Source organism: Rhinatrema bivittatum, chromosome 14 (genome assembly GCF_901001135.1).
Source record: "Rhinatrema bivittatum chromosome 14, aRhiBiv1.1, whole genome shotgun sequence".
In the NCBI taxonomy this organism is placed as follows: Eukaryota; Metazoa; Chordata; class Amphibia; order Gymnophiona; family Rhinatrematidae; genus Rhinatrema; species Rhinatrema bivittatum.
The window spans coordinates 7,967,407-7,986,600 of record NC_042628.1 but is presented as its reverse complement, the minus strand read 5'-3'; the positions used below and the strand labels follow the sequence as shown (position 1 = coordinate 7,986,600).

Here is a 19,194-nt window from a genome sequence, read left to right as displayed (position 1 = left end):
TTCCGTTTTATTCACCATTCCCTTCCTAATAATTCCTAACGACGTTTGCTTTTTTGACTGCCGCAGCACACTGAGCCGACGATTTCAATGTGTTATCCACTATGACACCTAGATCTCTTTCTTGGGTTGTAGCACCTAATATGGAACCTAACATTGTGTAATTATAGCGTGGGTTATTTTTCCCTATATGCATCACCTTGCACTTATCCACATTAAATTTTCTCTGCCATTTTGATGCCCAATTTTCCAGTCTCACAAGGTCTTCCTGCAATTTATCACAATCTGCTTGTGATTTAACTACTCTGGTTCCTCTCTGATGAGTGGCATGCCCGCAGCCGCAGATGATCTTTTCTCACCGGGACTAGCAGGGCAACGTATCCCCTGGGCAGCAGCCTGAGCCTGTAGGGGTGGCATGAAAGAGCAGCACTGGTAAATTGGGGTGGCTGGAGTTGCATGGGTACCTGCTTCCAGTGCTCTTGTGGCCATCTAGCTCCCCTTGATTCTCTTCATCACATGCCCCCCCCCCCCCCGGTCTCTGTGCAGCCAACTGGAAACTTACAGAGCAGCACATGGTAGCTGGGAGAGAAGGAAAGTGGCAGAAACTTGGCCTGCCTCTGCCCTGATACTGGCTCAGCAATGGGGCCTGAGATGTCTCTGCTTTACAGCCTCTGCTCAGCTTCTGTAACTTTCTGATGCCATGGACCTCTTCTCATTGGCCTACTTGCACCAGTGCTCTTTCCACCTCCCCCACTCTGTACTGGGATTGCAATCTCCTGCCCCCGCCTTCCCAGTACCTCACCTTTTCTTTCCTCCTCCTCCCCTGCATCCAATTCACAGGGAACTTGTTGGTTTTGACATGGGGACTGTTGGAACATGAGGGAGTGCAGCTAGAGAGCCCCCGAACAACACAGAAATCAATTGCTCTGCTCCTTCCGAGTCTCTCCCCTGCTGTGTCCTGAAGGCTGACTGTGTTTTTGCAGTCTTCCTAGTGCCCTGTACCTGAGCAACATTGGTAACAACATACATATCCAGAGTTCTTTAAATAGGACAGCTCCAACAGCTTGATAATAATCAAAATCAATTTAAACTCCAACTGCATCCTTTAAATCTCCTGTCATGGCATTGCTGCCTTAACTTAAAGCCTCTTATTTGTTCTTTGCTGTGTGTTCTACCATCCTCTCCAACTTGACTAGATTGTAAACTCCAGGAAGCAGGAACTGTCCATTATATGCCTCTGTACAGCGCTGTGTATATTTGCATGTCCCCTGTACTGATTATAAATTGTGACACGAATGTAATTGTAACTTTTAATTATACATTTGATTGTAATCCACCTTGACATTAAGCTAGGAAAAGGTAGATATTAAATATGTATAAATAAATTCTGGTATGTGCTGCACAGATCATCGATAATAATAATAATAATGATTATAATAATCTGTTGCTGTAGTGGGAGTCTGGGGGGGGGGCGGGGGGTCTCAGGGATGCTGAGCATAATAACAGGCTGCTGAATTTTACTCCAGTTAACCCCAGGAGCCACGTTTTCAAAACGATTGGGGAGGGGAGAAAGGGCAAACGATCCCTTCCTGATCATAAAGAAGTTTACTCAACAACACTGGCACCTGTGCAGTTATCAAAGATGCACACGGTAGCAACAAGTAGAAAGAATAATAATAAGAAGAAGAAATGTAGTGGAGTAAAAGCAGCCGGAGCTGTGCAGGCCCCAGTGCGGCGCTGTCTCTTTAAGAGTCGAACAGAATGTAGCAAAAACAAAAAGCCGGCGCGGCGATTGGCTGGCGGCCCGGCACGTGACCTCGCAGCTGATTTCCTGGGTTCGGGCTCTCCGCGGCGGCCGCGGGGGTCAGCGGCCGGAGGGGGGGAGACCATGAGCCTGCGCTGAGGGGCGACGCCAGGCCTTCTCCCGCATGGCTCACTCCGGCGCCCCGGAGCTGGGCTCCCCGATCCGCGTGGAGCACGATCGCAAGCGCAGGCAGTTCACGGTCCGGCTGAACGGTGCGTACGCAGGCGCCGCTGGGGAGCCGAGCGCGCTCCGGCTTCTCCTCCTCCTCCTGCCCCCCCCCCCCCCATCGCTTTTGTTTGCACGAGTGAAGCGGGAGCGCTGGGCCCGGAGAGCGCCCTGTAAGGCTCAGCCCGATCCTCGGAAGGTCTGCGGGCTCCAGGGAGGGGGCGGTTATCGTTGTGGTGCGTGGCGCCAGGGAGTCGGTCTGTGACAGCTGCTTCTTGCCCCTACCTCTCAAACATGATGCAAAGTAAAGGTCACCTGGGTGCAGTCTTGGCAGGGTAAGGAGTGAGCCCCGGGCGCTGCTTTCTGACTTTCTGTACTCTGGCAGAGTTGGCCTTTGTTGTTGCTCAGCTCTTCTCAGAGCACCACCTCTGCTTTATTAATGGCTCTTTATCTTACATTTATTCTCAGGCTCTTTTTTTTTTTTCCTGTGAAATTTCACATCGGAGTGTTCCTGAATTTTTTTTTTTGGTTTGTTTTTCTCGAAATTCTAATTTGAAACTTTTCTGCACAAGAAGGGGCGATCTTGTAGGAATTCACCCAGGCTGTGGTGTTCTCAGCTTTTACAATGCTTTTGCAGGCCCAGAGAGAAAAAAAAATCTCTTGTAAAAGCTGGCAGTGCATCTTATTTACCACCTCCTCTCAGCCACTCTCAGGTCAGTGTCCATCCAAATGGGTTTGTCTGGTGCATGCCATCACAAAAATGAATCACAAACTCCGCAGGCGAGGTGCTATGGTAAGGATCTCCGAGCTGAAATGTACAGCTAGTGCTGTTCCGAATACTTGCATTGTACTAAAGAGAGCTTCTTCCTGTAATTATACACTGGCCACCTATCCGGGGGTTATCTGTATCTTTCTGCACTCTTGGCACTTGACCTGTCTTTCCATAGGTAGTGCCATGGCGCACTGGTTGGGAAACGCTGCCTTAAATTATCTTCAGTACTCTGCTGTTGCTTTCTCTGCTTTATTGAGCTTGCGATTTTCATATGAAAATATGGAAACCTGTCTTGTTCTGAGGACTGGAAGTCACCTCTCTCAGTATACAGGGAAAAATTAATTATTGGGAAGTGCTTTGTTATTCTTGCAAGCCCCGCTCAGTATGACTTGAGGTGGTAATAGCTGGAGCCCTGTCTGGGAGCAGGGAGGCCAGAGTCTGGCGTCGCTGTGGTGGCGAGAGCTGGAGCCCTGCCTGGGAGCACGGAGGCTGGAACTGGATGTGAGATGGTAATAGCTGGAGCCCTATCTGGGAACAGAGAGAGTAGAGCCTGGCATCACTGTGGTGGCAAGAACTGGAGCTCTGCCTGGGAGCATGGAGGCTGGAGATGGATGTGAGGCAGTGAGAACTGGAACCCCCTGTCTGGGAGCACGGAGTCTGGAGCTGGATGGGAGGTGACGAGAGCTGGAGCCCTGCCTGGGAGCACGGAGGCTGGAGCATAAAAGCCGGAGTCTGCACTCCCCAGTCAGCTCGTTGTAGATGAGTCAGGGGAGAGTGAAGATGTAGGGTGAGAAAACTGAGGGAGGGATGTAGGAGGTTTTAACTTTTTTTTGTACGTACACATTGACAGGCCGATGCAATATCATGCGCTGAGCCCAGTGCACAAGTTAATGAGCGCTTGGACGTGCATTTTAGATGCGCATCCGCAACCCCTTATGCAATAAGATTAGTAGCACGTAGCTCATAGCACTCATCACATGTAAATTCATGTTTATGAGGCTATTAACTATTACTCACTTATGTAAAAAATAAACGTGCGTCCGACACTCACATTTTTACTGTAAAAAATTAACGCCAGCCCTGGAGCAAGCGTTAAGTCTTGAGAGCGTCCGTTTCCCTAACCCACTGACAGCCACCTCTCCTGGGCGCCCGCTGCCGGGGAGGTGCTAAGGACGCACAATTTTCCCCTAGCGCCTCCTTTTTAACACAGCGGCTCATTTGCCTACCGCGTCGCGTGCTCGGGAGAGGGGGTGGATGGGTGCGCGTTAGGAAAGCGGGTGTCCAGTTTGGACGCACGGTTGTAGCGCGCCCGTATTGCATCGGCCTGTGAATGTGGAAACTCACGAACATTCGGAGAAAGGCTTTGGACAGCTGAGCTGCGTTCTCTCTTCTCAGTTTGCCACCGAGGGCCATTACAAGGGCTGGGCAAAGAGAGTGACTGCCCAGAGGGTCAAGGCCCAGGGGGCACCACGTAATCTTTCTGTGAGCACGGGGGCGTCTGACACCCTGCCCTGACTCCTCTGCAGTGGGGCAGCAAGAACCGGCCACCCACGGATTGCTTCTTCCCATCCATCGTGTAGCCCAGGAGCCGCTCTCCTGCACCCCCCCCCCCCCCCCCCCCCCCCCCACGGGCTCTCTCCTCCCCTCTCACTCCGGGAGCCTGTCGCCTGGGCTCTCCTCTACTTTTCCATGGCTTTGGAAGATTGTGTCAACAGAAGCGAGTAAACGATCAGATATTTCTTGTGGGAAAGTTGTGGCGAGCATGTGATTCAATCCTGTGGCTTGCAGGAGTTTATAAATACTTGTGTGGGAGTTGGCTTCACATCCGACTCCCTGACAGCCTGTGTTGCATGGCCAGGTCTTTTGATTAATTTTTCTCTTCAGTGCTACGTTGTGCAAATAAACTTTCTTCTGTAGTTTTAAAAGAAGTTTCAAAGAGATGCCAACTGTACCTGCAGGGAGGGTGCCTTGGCATGGAGGGGTAGCCCAGTGGTTAGAGCAATGGGGCTGAAAAAAGCCAGGGTTCAAATCCCACTGATGCCTCAGGTACAAGCTTAGGGCCTCATGCACCAAAGCCTTCATAAATCAGGCTCTCCTCTGATTACGGGGAATCCCTGCAGTACCTGAGTGGTATCCGCCTTTGAGTGGAATATAAACCAAGTACATCAAAATAGATGTCTAAAGCAATGGGAAATGGGTTAATATTGCACCCCCACGCATGCAGAATCTGGCCAGCCGTATGGAGGTAACGCATGCCACAGGCCTCCTTAGGCCTTCATGCTGTGACGCTGTTTCTGCAGTAACTCGAAGCTCCTACCGAGCCCACCTGCGAGTCCGAGAACGAGCTCTATATTTATTCGCTTTTATACTTCCCGCACGTTATTTCTGTATTCTCTCAGCAGTTCTTCTAGAAGAGCCCTGGGAGGTTCCCGGTCTTCAAGGTGACTCCCACACACCCATGATATGGGCACATTTCACCCCCAGGCTCTTGCCACCACAGTGACACTGAGCTCCAGCCTCCGTGCTCCCAGGCAGGGCTCCAGCTTTCTCACCTCACACTGAGCTCCAGCCTCCGTGCTCTCAGGCAGGGCTCCAGCTTTCTCACCTCACGCTGAGCTCCAGCCTCCGTGCTCCCAGGCAGGGCTCCGGCTCTCACCGCCTCACTTACACTGAGCTCCAGCCACCGTGCTCCCAGGCAGGGCTCCGGCTCTCACCGCCTCACTTACACTGAGCTCCAGCCTCCAGCTCCCAGGCAGGGCTCCGGCTCTCACCGCCTCACTTACACTGAGCTCCAGCCTCCGTGCTCCCAGGCAGGGCTCCGGCTCTCACCGCCTCACACTGAGCTCCAGCCTCCGGCTCCCAGGCAGGGCTCCGGCTCTCACCGCCTCACTTACACTGAGCTCCAGCCTCCGGCTCCCAGGCAGGGCTCCGGCTCTCACCGCCTCACTTACACTGAGCTCCAGCCTCCGTGCTCCCAGGCAGGGCTCCGGCTCTCACCGCCTCACACTGAGCTCCAGCCTCCGGCTCCCAGGCAGGGCTCCGGCTCTCACCGCCTCACTTACACTGAGCTCCAGCCTCCGGCTCCCAGGCAGGGCTCCGGCTCTCACCGCCTCACTTACACTGAGCTCCAGCCTCCAGCTCCCAGGCAGGGCTCCGGCTCTCACCGCCTCACTTACACTGAGCTCCAGCCTCCGTGCTCCCAGGCAGGGCTCCGGCTCTCACCGCCTCACACTGAGCTCCAGCCCCCGTGCTCCCAGGCAAGGATCCGGCTCTCACCGCCTCACACTGAGCTCCAGCCTCCGTGCTCCCAGGCAGGGCTCCGGCTCTCACCGCCTCACTTACACTGAGCTCCAGCCTCCAGCTCCCAGGCACGCACGTAGGTTAGACAATGCAATATCCGCGTGCACATGCATGTCCGATTTTATAATTGGTGCACACTTGTGTGGGCGGGTGCCCCATTTGCATGTGCAGGGGGGGAGGGGAATTTTTCAATTACGCGCGACGACACGATCTGCCTTTTTCCCAGTTCCCTAATCCTATCCTTCCTCCCTCTCCTCCCCAACCCCTAAACCTACCCTACCTAATCCCAGAAATAAACTCTGCGTGCCGGCCGGCTGCCAGCGCGCGCTTTCCCGGGACAGCGTCTAATGGCGCTGTCCCGGCCCACTCACCGCCCTGCCCAGACCATGCCCTCCGGCCCACCCCTTTTAGCTGGCCCAGCACTTCTGCGTGTGGCCGGGCCCTTTTGAAAATGCGTGCGGTGTGCGCAGGGCCGGCCATGCACGCGACTCCTGAATTTTACACGTGCGGGCCTTTTAAAATCTGCTGAATAGAGAACGACCGTGACTAAGAGCGCATCGGTGTATTCTTATCCGTGTAAGTTTCACAAACATTTCAGAGCTGGTTTCTTTTGAAAATTTGCCAAGAACACGCGGGTGCAAAAATACCCGCGTGCTTTGTTCCTGCCCGGGGAGGGCAGAAAGCTCCAAGCGCAGATTTGTTCTATGCATGTAGTTTCCTGCCCAGTCTTAAAGGCGCCTTTGGGATTGAGTCCCAGAGCGTCCGCACTGGGACTGCGGCTGGGAGCGCGTGGGCTCGGTGCAAATTCTCAAAGAAAAACTGCGCCATCGCTTTGGAACGTGCCAGGGGCACGGAGTGTGCGCAGTCGCTGCTACCTGCGTTTTCCGCGGGTACACACGAGGATTTGGCAGAAATGAGCCAAGGGCGGGCCTTTACTTCCCTGCCCTACACGTGCCCCCCTCCCCCCCGGGAACGCATCCTCGCATGGCAGCTAAAAGAAGGCGCGATATGGAAGAACTTTTAGCCGCAATGGGGGGAAGGACGGTTGTCGGAAGCCGATTTAATGCAGGTAAAACCATTGACCCAGGTGCATCGCCTTTGAGAATTGTCCTCTTTTTAAAGCCCAGATGTTCAGACTCGCACCCTAAGTTCCCTGGAGCAGGGATCTCGCGGCTCTGTATCTTGCAGTAGTAGATGCAGCGCTGTGCATATATGGACTGCAGAATAATAAATCCCCCGAATCGTTTCTTTCAAAAGATGCCAGCGCCTTCTTCTGCGCCTGGAAGCAGCCGTGAAAGGAGCCGCTGGTCTCTGGAAGAGGTTCCGAGCTCCGCTTCCTTGGGTCGTGTGGCTCTGCCTCCTCGCAAGGAACACGTGCTTCTCCCCGCCCAGCCCTTAACCGCTGCTTGGCAGAAGAATCTCCGGGGTCTGCTGTAAGAATTGTCGCAACAAAATTCAGTTAACTGGGAGTTAGGAAAGTGCTCATCAGTCTGCTTCCCCTTCCTGAACTTTGCTTGAACCGTTGTGAAAGCAGCATCTGCCTAGTGGTGGCAGGAGGACGGAGACTGAGGGCCATCCAGCCTTTTCTTTTGTTAAAGTTAAGCCACAGGTGTTATAAAAGGCGATGATGTGCCGAGTGCCGATTCATACAAGGAGGACCGATCCCCCTTCCTCCCGTCTGTGCTGAATGCGTCACGAGGAGCTCTCCCAGCCGCTCCCCTGTGCAGGTGTGGCTTGGGCCGTCCTTACCTGAGGCTTCTCTCCCATGTTCCCGGCAGGTTGCCACGACAGAGCGGTCTTGCTGTACGAATACGTGGGGAAAAAGACTGTGGATCTGCAGCACACGGAGGTCCCCGATGCCTACAGAGGGAGAGGAATAGCCAAGCACCTGGCCAAGGTAGGCTTTCGCCACTGTCTGTTCATTCATCTCCCGTTCCAGATCGACTCAGACGTGATGTGGTGGCCTTCTGGGGCGGTGCACAGGGCGGTGGGTGCTCCGAGTGAGCCTTCAGCCTTGCGGAGGCAGGTGGGGGGGGGGGGCGCCCTAGCGGTGGCAGCTCTGGGAAACCCCTCCACCCGATTTTCCTTCCTCCTGCCGCCAGGGCCTGAGCGGGAACGGCAGGAGCCTCACCCTCTGCTCGCCGCCTTTATACAGGCCCCATGAGCATTTTTTTTCAAAACTCACAGCCAGCAATTCCTCTTGCTGATCTCACAATACTCGAGATCAGCGTTGGGATGTGCCGGCCGTGAGTTTTGAATACACTTGGGCCCGCCACAGAGAATGCAGAGCGGGGAAACAGTGGTCGGACTCCAGTTGCTCCAGCCCAACTGACTCCTCCTCATCTTCCGCTGCTGGGGCTCGGAGAAGTCTGCCAGCCTGCTGCTCTGGTCGGCTTCGCCTTCCTCGGTGCGGAGTTTCTGCTGCCCCCCATAATTTGCCACTCTAGGCAGCCATCTAGTTTGCACACTGGTAATGCCAGCCCTGGTAGCCTGGTCGCATCAGCAGGGGAGGAGGAGGACTGTAGAGACTGGAGTCAGCAGGGCCTGTTTCAGGTGGGATTCACTTCAGATAGAGGGAATGAGAGGAAAGTTTACATTTTCATTACCTGCTGGTCCTGAGCTCCTACCGTCCCTTTCAAAGAATCCAAGGAAGGCAGATTCTAGGAATTCAGGCAGTACAAGAGAAGTTCAGTTCAGAAAGTGAAATAGTACAGACTGTGTGACAAGAAGCCTACTGGGACCCAGTGCCGGCTTTGGAGTAGGGAGAGCAGGGCAGTTGCCCCGGTCACCGTGTGATGAGAGTGCGGCCAGCCTGGGTCAGAAACAGCGCTGTCCTCTCACTGCCCCCTGGTGCATTGGTGCCCGGCTGAGCAGAGTTCCTTATGCGGCTGTGCATGGCACACCAGGTTGCGCAGTCCCAACCCCAGACATTGCCCCGGTGGGAGAAGCAGCAGGAGCATGGCTGCTTTAACCATTAGGCAAACCAGGTGATTGCCTAGGGTGCCAGTTTCGGGGGGGGGGGGGGGCAGCAAAAAATAGCCACGCAGGCCACGCAAGCTCACAGAGCCGTTAGTGCTTTTGATCGCTGTCAGGCCGATGCAATAAGACGTGCACATAAACGGTCTTCCGAACGTACGCGCATCCACATCCCCTGTGTGCCCGATTCAAAATCAAAGCGGCACAGAAAAAGGACATGCTAGGGAGAAATGTGCATTTCTGGCGCTCAGAGGTTTATTGCATCGGGTGCACGGACTTCTAAACTGTGCGTTCCTAGCAAAAGAGCATCGCCTACATGAAGTTACAGAAATCTGCAACTGTGTTGTTTACCAAAAGGAAAGGACTTGCCCATGGTTATGTAAGGTGTCCTTTAGCTAATCATCATGCTCTGCGCCACTAACCCCGATATGCATGCAATTTACATGCTCAGGACGCGTGTTATGGACATGCGAATCTTCTTACTGCATCAGACGCTACGATCATGCGTCCACCTGCGAGTAAACCTGTGCACTAGGCTGGCAGCAGGTATGGCATCGGCCTGTTTGTCTTTTCACCACGCCAAGTCCTGCTTTTTACCTTAGCTTCATTTATTTTTGTTTCAAGTTTTTGTTTTTTTAATGGTTTGCTTCACTTTGTGTCTATAGCCCTGCGTGCTCTGAGCTTTTAGCTTTGTCCCCCAGGGTTCAGGAGCAGGAGGGGAGGGAATGAAGCTGATGCACACCAAGTGGAGAAGAGCTACCCTGCCCCCCTCATCCATCCCTCCTCTCCTGTTTCCCTCCTTCCCGGCAGCTACAGGGAACAGGAGGGGAGGGGCGAGGCTGGAATGAACACAGAGCAAAGGAGAGTTCAGTTTTTGGCTGCAGATTTCTACTTCTAAGCTAGGGTTCCTTCACCTGCATTCAGTGAGGATCTGTCTGTGTTCTGCATTTGTGACAGAGAAGAGAGATTCTCTTAGGGGGTACTTTCGGTTTGGGGATCTGATGCAGTCCTGCTAGTTCTGTTTTCCTAGTAGGAGAGCTCTCTCACACATTCTTTGGTGTCCCCCGGGAAAGGTTGAGAGAGCGATGGATGCTCTTGGGAGGAAGCGATGGATGCTCTTGGGAGGAAGGTGTTCCCGTGCACTATTCTTATTGCCCGGATAGCGGCCTACAAACTCTATATGAACCAGTACATGCGTGACATCCTGAAGCACCTTTCAGTTATTTTTCTAACTATTTTCCTCATTTTATCAAAGTTTCCCTTTTGAAAAATTAGTGTTAGAACTGTAGATTTAAATTTGTCCCCCTTCCAGTCATTGGTTCAAATTTGATCATGTTATGATCACTATTGCCAAGTGCCCCCCCCCCCCCCCCCCACCATTACCTCTCTCACCACATTCTGCCTTCCACTAAGAATTAAATCTAAAATAGCTCCCTCTCTTGTTGGTTCCTGAACCAGTTGCTCCATGAAGCAGTTGTTTATTCCATGCAGGAATTTTATGTCTTTAGCATGTCCTGATGTTACATTTATCCAGTCAATATTGGGGTAATTGAAATCTCCCCTTATTACTGCACTGCCAAATTGGTTTGCTTCCCTGATCTCTCTTAGTATTTCATCATCTGACCATTTTGTCCAGGTGGACAGTAGTATACTCCTATCACTATACTCTTACCCAACACACATGGGATTTCTACCCATATAGATTCTACTGAGCATTTAGTCTCTTGTATGATCTTTATCCTGTTGGTCTCTATACCCTCCCGCACATAAAGTGCCACACCCCCACCAAGTTGATCCTCCCTATCATTGTGATAGAATTTGTACCCTGATATAGCTCTGTCCCATTGATTAACTTCCTTTCACCAGGTCTCTGTGATGCCAATCTTATCATTTGCTGCTATACACTCGTAACTCTCCCATCTTACTTCTTAGACTTTGGGCATTGGCAGTCGGACATTTCAAAGTGCGTTTTTTGTTTGTATTAACAACCTGCTTTTCAGTTGATAGGGATAATTTGGAATTCTTTAGCTCAGGTGATTCTTTACTTATAGGCCCATGGACTGAGTTTGCTTTTGTTGGAATCTCTCCGCCGGGATGCCCTAACTCTCCTCTTTCATTAGTATCCTTCAGAGATACATTTCTCCGAGCCAAGCGCTGCTGAGCGACTGTCGGCTTTCCCCCTTGTTCTAGTGCTGCTGGTGTTGCTGGGGGTGGGTACCCTGGCACGGCAGTGGACAGGAATGTGGAGAAGGCTCTTCTTTGTTCGGCCCCAGCTGATGCTGTGTGTGGAGCGAGGGGTGGTGTCCTTGACCTTCTCTTAATAAAGGACTTTGTGGAATATTTGCAGATCCCACACAGATCTGCTGCCCAAGACGGAGGGAGGGAGAGCTCAGTCTCCTCCTGCAGGGCTCAGAACCAGAAGATAATGAAGCTCTTTCTGATCCAGTCCAGAAGGTAAAAGACAGAAACCCCATCAGCCATTTTTTTGTATTTTGTGGGTGAAGGGCACTCCTGTCTCACAGCCCAGGATTAGAGCGCATTTACCCTTACCCCATGGCTCGGCCCCTCTTCCAATGTCCTCAGTCAGTAGGGAGCAGAAATTGGAGGGGAGGTGTTCAGACAGAAGGATTTCGTTTTAGAATGGACTAATTGTGGTGATTAATGAAACCTAGTCAGGCAAATGGGAAATGTCCTATTCGTGGCCTGAGGGGGCAGGTGGCCCTTGCCCATGGCTGCAGAGAACTGAAAGCAAATGGAAAGAATATGAAATTCTGAAAGTGGCTAAGACTGAACTTAAAAAGAGAACCTTTTGTATTTTCTAAAATACAAAAGTCAAGAGCTCTGTGTGCACACGGGAGGCCAGTGGGGGAGGGGCATGCTTGCTCTTGGAATATGCATTAAAAGAGACATGGAGGGCGGGAGGGGCGTATTCGTTTTTATAAACTGTGCGCCTACACAGCGTCAGGTTCATCCCCCTCCCACCCATTTTACATTGCCTAAATAGATGCACATGTAGGAAGCTGTGCACAGTATGTTTGCTTACCTGTAAACTGGGTTCTCCTTAGACAGCAGGAGGAATTAACCATGACAGGTGGGTGATGGCATCCAACCCGGCCCCACACTGCTTCGTGAGCACCTTGGTCTTTTCCAGAGCTTAAGATTTAGCAAGATAGTCAACTCTCCAGGGAGGCAGGCGGCATTAGGAATGGCTAATTCGTCCTGCCGTCTACAGAGAACCCCTGTTTACGAGTGAGCAAACTTGCTGTCTCCCATCAGCACGCAGGCATGAATTAGCAGCTGCAGGAGAAGTAAAGGCAGCCTGACCTCACCAGGTGACGAGAGGACTCCTGGGTGCACATTGCCCAAAGCTGCTGCTTCCTTGGGACACGCTGCCCAGACAGTAGTGGAACTGCAGGTGTGCACGGGCGAACCAGTAACAGTTTTTGCAATGTCTTCAGCATAAGTGGCTCTGAGATGAACCTTGCAGTCGCCGCCACGGCTCTCCCTTGAGAAGCCTCGCCAACCGTTGTGTTGATGATTACGTCCCATCAAATGATGCCCTGGTCCGTGGGCGACGCGGGCTGCACCTCCCGCCACGCTCTTAACCTCCTGTCCTGGGCTGGTGCGCTGAAGTGCTGTTTTCTTATACAGCCGACGGCACCCTGGCAAGCTGCGCTTAGCAGGCGAGCTCTCTGCCCAGGACGCGGACAGTGCCCTGGTCAGCATCCAGGTCCAGGTCAAAACAAACGGCTCTGCCTTGGGACTCTTCCATGAAGAATGAAGGGACAGGCGCTGACGAGGCTCCCTCTACCTTGACGTCAGGGAGCGGCCTCCTTGAGCGGAGCCCTGTGGCAACGGTGATGACTTTTTCTTCGGCCCTGAAAAGGGTCGTTCCCCCCCCCCCCCCCCCTGTCATTTCGGCTTCGTCCAGCGCTGCAAGCTTCTGAGGCATGCTCTGCCCCCCGGCCGGGGGTGGATCTGGGAGTTGATGCCACGGGGAAGGGGGGGGGGGGGGGGCTTTCCAAGTGTGTGGGATAGAGATGGGTAGAATTTCCCGCCCCGTCGCCTCGTTCCCAGACGAATAGCTCCGCTGCTCAGCCCCGTGCTGAGGCTGGCGGCTCTCCCCTGCCAGCGCCCTCCTCGGGGCCTGCGTCTTCCCAGGTGTGGTGCTTCTGCGGCGCCCTGGGGGGCGAGCCGACCGCAGCTGCGGCAGTCGGAGGAGTCCTGGCTGGAGCCTAGGGCAGCGATGGCAAGATGGCGTGCATAACCGTAATGGGCATCCAGTGCCCACAGGATACAGGCTGTGAAGCCGATGGGCGCGGGCTTCTTGTTTATCGTAAGGTCAGGAGCTCCTGCGCGTGCTCACTGACGTCTTTACTGCGCTCGGCGAGCTGGCTCCGTGCTGGCTCCCGGACAAGGTCGCTTGCAAGTCATGGGCAAGTCATTCTGCGTGTCGAGGGAGAACAGTCTGATTTTTTGAATTAAGCGGGCACCTTGTGTGTGGAGATCTAACTAGTGTTGTGTGGGCTTAAAAGTGTGCATGAAACTTGGGTTTCATTTCAGGTGATTACAGGTAGATATTCTGCAGGTAATTAAACATAGGCAAGCAGTTTACAGAATAAAACAGTCATACTAATAGTTCAGTCTTATAAAATAAGCATTAAACAAATAACTCAAAGTATCCAGAAGACTGGAAGACAAGGTAGGGGCCCTCAGTGTGCATTTAATCGCAGACAGCGCAAGGGATGAATGGCGCTGGTTGAAGGCAGACATAGCATGAGGGAAGCGGGTGCAACCTGCTTTGTCAGTGCATTTTAAATCTCGGGCCCTTGGCAAGAGTAGTGTGGGGTTCCCGGGTGACCGGCTGCTGCCAAAGGTCGTAGGTGAGACAGAGGGCGCCTTGGTTACCTGCTCTCACGCTAGCACATTTTATTTTACCATCAGTCTTAACTTTTGCTTTTTTTTTTTTTTCTCTATGTGTTCTTTTTCCCAGGCAGCGATGGATTTCGTGGTTGAGGAGGACCTGAAAGCCCATCTGACCTGCTGGTACATTCAGAAGTTTGTGAAGGAGAACCCCCTGCCGCGCTACCTGGAACGTTTACAGCCTTAGTACTCGGATACTTCGGAGCCAAACCCCTGGCGCCAGCGAGCGGCACCCACCCCATAATATTTGGTGAAGCCTTTGCTGCTGCCTGGTCTCAGGAAGAAAAACAAAATGGACTTGCTCTTGCTATTTTTTTAAATACATTATATATATATATATATATACGTGTGTGTGTGTGTGTGTACATATACCCAGGTCTGCGTGTGCCCATGGGTCTGCACCTGCTGCCTTCGGACATTCTGTTCTTCTCCGTTTCATCGTTTCTGTCCTCTTTCTGCTGGGTTCTGACCCCTGAACCGCTGCATGGCTCTCTCCGAGCTGCCTGAGAAAGCTGCACTGCGATGACCCCCCGGCTTCCTATGTGATCAGCGCTGGCGGTGACAGGTGCTCTGCTTTCCTGGACCCACGCTCCGTCTCCGGCAGTGGCTTGGGTGATTTTTTTTTTTTTTTTTAAACCCTGCTCCATCTTTGATGCACAACTTCACTTGAATGAGGCTGGAGTGGTGTTGCCCTTTGCCGGCTCATTCATCACTCCCCTCCCATCCCCACCGCCCGCCCCGTCTCTGCTGTGTCCTGTGCGTTCTCACCGCCGCGATCAGCTCTGCAAGAGGAGCAGGATGGGAAAGGAAGGGAGCTGGAGCTCTCAATAAGAGGATCCTCGCTATCGTCGGACTTCGATTGCGACTTTGCAATTTAAGGGAGAAAAAGACTGAGAGAGAGAGAGAGATCCAAAAGCAGCATCCAGCTGGGGCCTGCGGAAAGCTTTTCATTCAGGGGCTGCTGGGCAGAATATGTTTGACCCCGGTCTGACCTCTGTTCTCTCGAGTTGAATGGGAATCGGTGCCGGCAGCAAAACCCTAGGGAGGGAAGTGCTCCTTCCGACTCGCATGCAGCTGACGCAAGCCCAAATCTGGGCCTCTCACAATGCCTTTAATCTCCAGAATGGTTTCCAGTTCCCTCGGCTGCCTCCCATCCCTGCCCCGCCTCGTAGGCACAGGACATTAAAAGAAGGAGTCCTTGTGTCGAGGGAGACCTGCAGGCAGAGGAGGTGAATTCTTGCTTGACCTCTCTAGGGGTCGGGTCATCTTCCTTACAGCCGCTGATTTTCAACATTGGGGCACCTCCATCCCAGGTGTAAGCCCCTTGGAGAGGAGACGCCGCTTCGGGGAAGGTCATGGAGCTCAGACCCCTCCCAATAAATGAACTGTCCAAGTAACAAGAAACCCTTGGCTTTCGTCTGCAGTGTCCCACCACTGCCCCCCCCCCTTCCTTTTTCTGCACAGCGGGGCAAATCCGTTTCATACGGTACTTTTCTTCCCATCCGCGTGTGTTCAGCATGGTCTGGATCTGGAGAATTGCGCTACGGCACCTAGCGTAGGAATATTGGAGTAACGTCGCCGACTTAAAACTCTCTTTATGTTTTTTTCAGTTCTGTTTCTGCGTAAGGTGTTATGTTTTCCCCCCATCTTTTGTAGGATGAATCTGGGAAGGTGGTGCTGTGCTGTTTGCTGCCTTTGAGGAGAGCCAGAACGACTCTGCGCTCCCTCCGATTCAGGTGATATTTCAGTGGTGCTGGCGCGTTTGCCCAAGGATCTTCCATTGCCTCGTTGGTCCGGAGTTATTCCCCCTGCTCCAGCGAGGGCAGCCGAGTGTTATCCGTGGGGGGTGGGGGAAGGACAGACGGCTGAACAGTCTCCACAGAGTGGAATCAGCCAAGTATTAAAGCTGCAGCCCAATCCAGATTGCTCAAAATAGCCCCCTGCTTGGTCTTATTCCTAGCTCTCCTTATGTTTTATTTCTTATATCAATGTATTTATTTATTTTATTTTTAATTCATGCATGATGGGCACTCCTGTTTGTAAAAATCATGCTTTGTGTTCTGGTTCTATTTTTCAGTTGTTCGTCCTAGATTTACACTTTATGGGCAGGGGCCTCTGATGAGTCTGCACAACTGCATCAAGCTTCACGGGGTGTTGCGTGGCAAAGGAGGAGGCGATTTTAATAATTGTAAACCTGTATTGATTCCCTGAAAGGAAGTAAACATCGGAAAGAAGACGAAGAAGTTTTAAGTCATTCAGCTGACTCCCAAATTAAATATTTTGCTAAGACCGCTGCTTTAATGAAGGCTTTGTAATAAATAAGTGCATTGCAATAACAGGACCCACCAGGTCCCCGCAGCAAGCAACATCACCAGCTCCGTGCCACAGCTTCCCTGCGTGGAAAGATGAGACCTACCCGTGGCTGTCTGTCTGTCTGTAATCACATTCTTCCCTCCCAGGAAGCTCAGGAACAAAAACCGCCAACTTAATGGAAGGGAACAGTGAGCTTAAGCAGTGGCAGCGCCTGAGAATATTCCCAGTCAGAGAGGCAGGAATGAGCCTGGAGCCGGTTTGTACCTGTGGGGAGGAATCTCTGGTTGCTTTTGCCTTCGTGTTGCACAAAAGATTGCATGGTGTTTTTGAGTTTAGCTCCGTTCTTTAAGGGGCTCCAAATGCGCTGGGGGTTTTCCCAGGATATCTGCAATGCTTATTCGTGTGATACATTTAGGCTAAGGGCCAGGTTAGTATGCATTTTTTTTCTCCTGTTGGTGGGACCCAAGAGCCAGAGTTGTGAACGGCCGACTTAAACGTAAGGCGCCCGTTGTTACAACTAAAGATGCTCTCTGTGGTTCAAACTGGCTTTGGACAATGTGAAGATGTAAGTTGTGGCTTCAAAGAAAAGGAAGATGAAGACAGGAACCATCCGCCTCGCTGGAGGAAAGCCCAGCACGGTGCTGGCGTCTGCTTCCAGCTGACCTGGCACATTAGAGGGAGTGGACGTTAGCTTTATCACAGGCATGGCCGGCCACTTTGGGGCACAGGATTTGAATCTGACTGCAGTGAAACTTTCACCAGTGTTCACAGTTCCCATACCTGATTCAGATCATCAGCCTTCCTCTTTTTTTTCCTTCCAAGTTCAGCCCTAACACCAGTGTTCCTGTATCAGCCGCCCCAGAGGCTCTCCAGTCTCTTTGCAGACTCGCCTGTTTGAAGTCTCACTCACCGACTTGGAGAGCAGAGTTCCCTGTTTGCAGTGGCTGTGAAACCCTGCCCACTGCTTTGTGCTAAGGGCCAGCTCGGTCTTTCAGTCCCACTCGCCTTAAATAGCTGCAGTACAAGAGCTCATCCTGGCTGCAGTCTGAGGTGCTATTTACCTTTTCAGTTTTTGATACAATGCAGATGTGTCCTAGTGTCCTTGCTCAGGATTTTACTCTTGTGGCTATTCCCAAAATGTCTTCCTGCTGCCGCCATAAAGTGTGTGTGTGTGTGTGTGTGGTGAGGGGGGGTGGTAAACAGTGACCCTGTGCTCTAGGCATGATGCTTGCGTATTCCCACCTCGAAGTTACATCACTTGTGGTCGGGGGGGGGGGGGGGCGCTACTAATGACATTGTCTATCCTCCGTGACCTTTGCAGAATGATGTCAGTTCGTAAAGAGAGTCCCAGAAATATCTCCAGGGTAACATACTATTAAAGTTAATCCAGGGTGGAGCTCCACCTGGCCGTACTGTAGCCCCATTCTTTCATGATGAGTCACCAACATCGGCTGCATGCAGGAGAAAGCTGCAACCTTCCCAATCCAGTCACCTGAACTATATTTAGTTGTCTCTCCCTCTGTATGTTCTGGTACTGTTGAAAGAGTTAAAAGTGGTAAATATGTGCCTTTCCTACTCAGGACCTGCTATAAATTCCTTTGTAGCTTTGAGATCTGTCTAATCTGCTCCTCCTTCCTGCTGGTAAACTCATGGACCTGTTGCATGGAGTTCAGTACAATAAAAGTTGTGGCTTACTAACCTGCATTTACTTTTGCCAGTCATGGCAGTGTTTGTGGGATGAGAGGGACACGTCAGCATTTACTGTAGGGGAGAAAGTGAGCGAGGACTTTATGGGCTCCTCTTGCAGTAGAAAGTGAGAAGTCGCTTAGTATTGTCTGCTGAAGAGGGCAAGGTTCAGAAGCCTGGGAAGATCTGTTCAATCCAAAGAGACACAGCTCAACAGTTTAATGTACTTTAACCTGCTGAAAATGGATTATAAAAAGAGGAAAAATAAAAACAAAATATATCTCACACACACATTAAGACAATGCAAGCCAAGATCCAAGAATAAAAGGCATTTAATGCACAGCATCCTAAAAAAGCAAGACGCACAGTAATAGAACAAATGAATACTCAAAATTAATGAGACAAAAAAAAAAAGAAATATATATAAGGTAAACAAATAAATTAAAATATTTATTTATTTATTTATTTATTTATTTATTTATTTATTTAAAGGCTTTTATATACCGGAGTTCATGCACTTGTGCATACCACTTCGGTTTACACAGAACAAGGAACAGAAAATTACATCAAACAGATTGAACAATTAAACAAATATACAATTACATCCAACAATTGGGTATAAATAACATGGCTAACTTAGTAGGAACTTAGAGTTTGAGGTAAAGGAGAGAAATAGTACCAAGTGGTAACATAGTGGTAAAATAGGATAAATAGCCTAACCAGGTGATTCAGATCACGGAAGAGCCAAAAGATTACAAAACAGATGGGGCTCGCTTCCATTGCTCAAAGCCACGTTTTTAACTGCTTTTGAAAACAGGAGTAATTGACTCCTTGGCACGTTTTCCAAAACTCTTCTTCAGCATTACTGGATCCATCTTGCGCTGGTTCAATAACGAGGGTGACCATCTGCAAAGAATCCAGGTTTCTGTGGGACTGCTAGAACTGTGCGCTTTAAACAGTCTCCAGCAATCCCGCAGAAGAACCGAGATGGAAAGAAAATGCTGTGGGCTCCAGATGTTTAGTGATGTGCATGCTTCGGAGGCCTTCTTCTACCTGTTCCCTCCTTCCTCTTCTACGGGACTGCAGTCTTTGTAGGTTGTGAACCCAAAATAAAATAAAACTGTGCGACCCAGCACCAAATAAATAAACCCTCAATTCTATATATCATTAAAATACAAATGCATTGTTTTAAACTTTGAAAGCACCTAATCCACCATATAAAGTGAAAACAAAATCTTTGATTGTTCTTGTTTCTTCT

General features: G+C 51.3%; 1 protein-coding gene across 2 annotated transcripts; it reads left to right on the top strand.

Moving 5' to 3' along the window:
* Positions 1-1,809: 1,809 nt before the first annotated feature.
* On the top strand, positions 1,810-17,948 carry NATD1 (N-acetyltransferase domain containing 1). 2 transcript variants are annotated; one of them, XR_003852613.1, is made up of 4 exons: positions 1,810-2,013; positions 7,817-7,935; positions 14,008-15,673; positions 16,015-17,948. XR_003852613.1 is itself a non-coding variant. In XM_029576617.1 (3 exons), the coding sequence occupies exons 1-3, from the start codon at positions 1,926-1,928 to the stop codon at positions 14,122-14,124; spliced, it is 324 nt and encodes a 107-aa protein (XP_029432477.1). In that variant the 5' UTR covers positions 1,810-1,925; the 3' UTR covers positions 14,125-17,948. The 2 variants fall into 2 exon arrangements, 1 of the variants encoding a protein (XP_029432477.1); XM_029576617.1 differs by having other exon boundaries at positions 14,008-17,948.
* Positions 17,949-19,194: the final 1,246 nt, after the last annotated feature.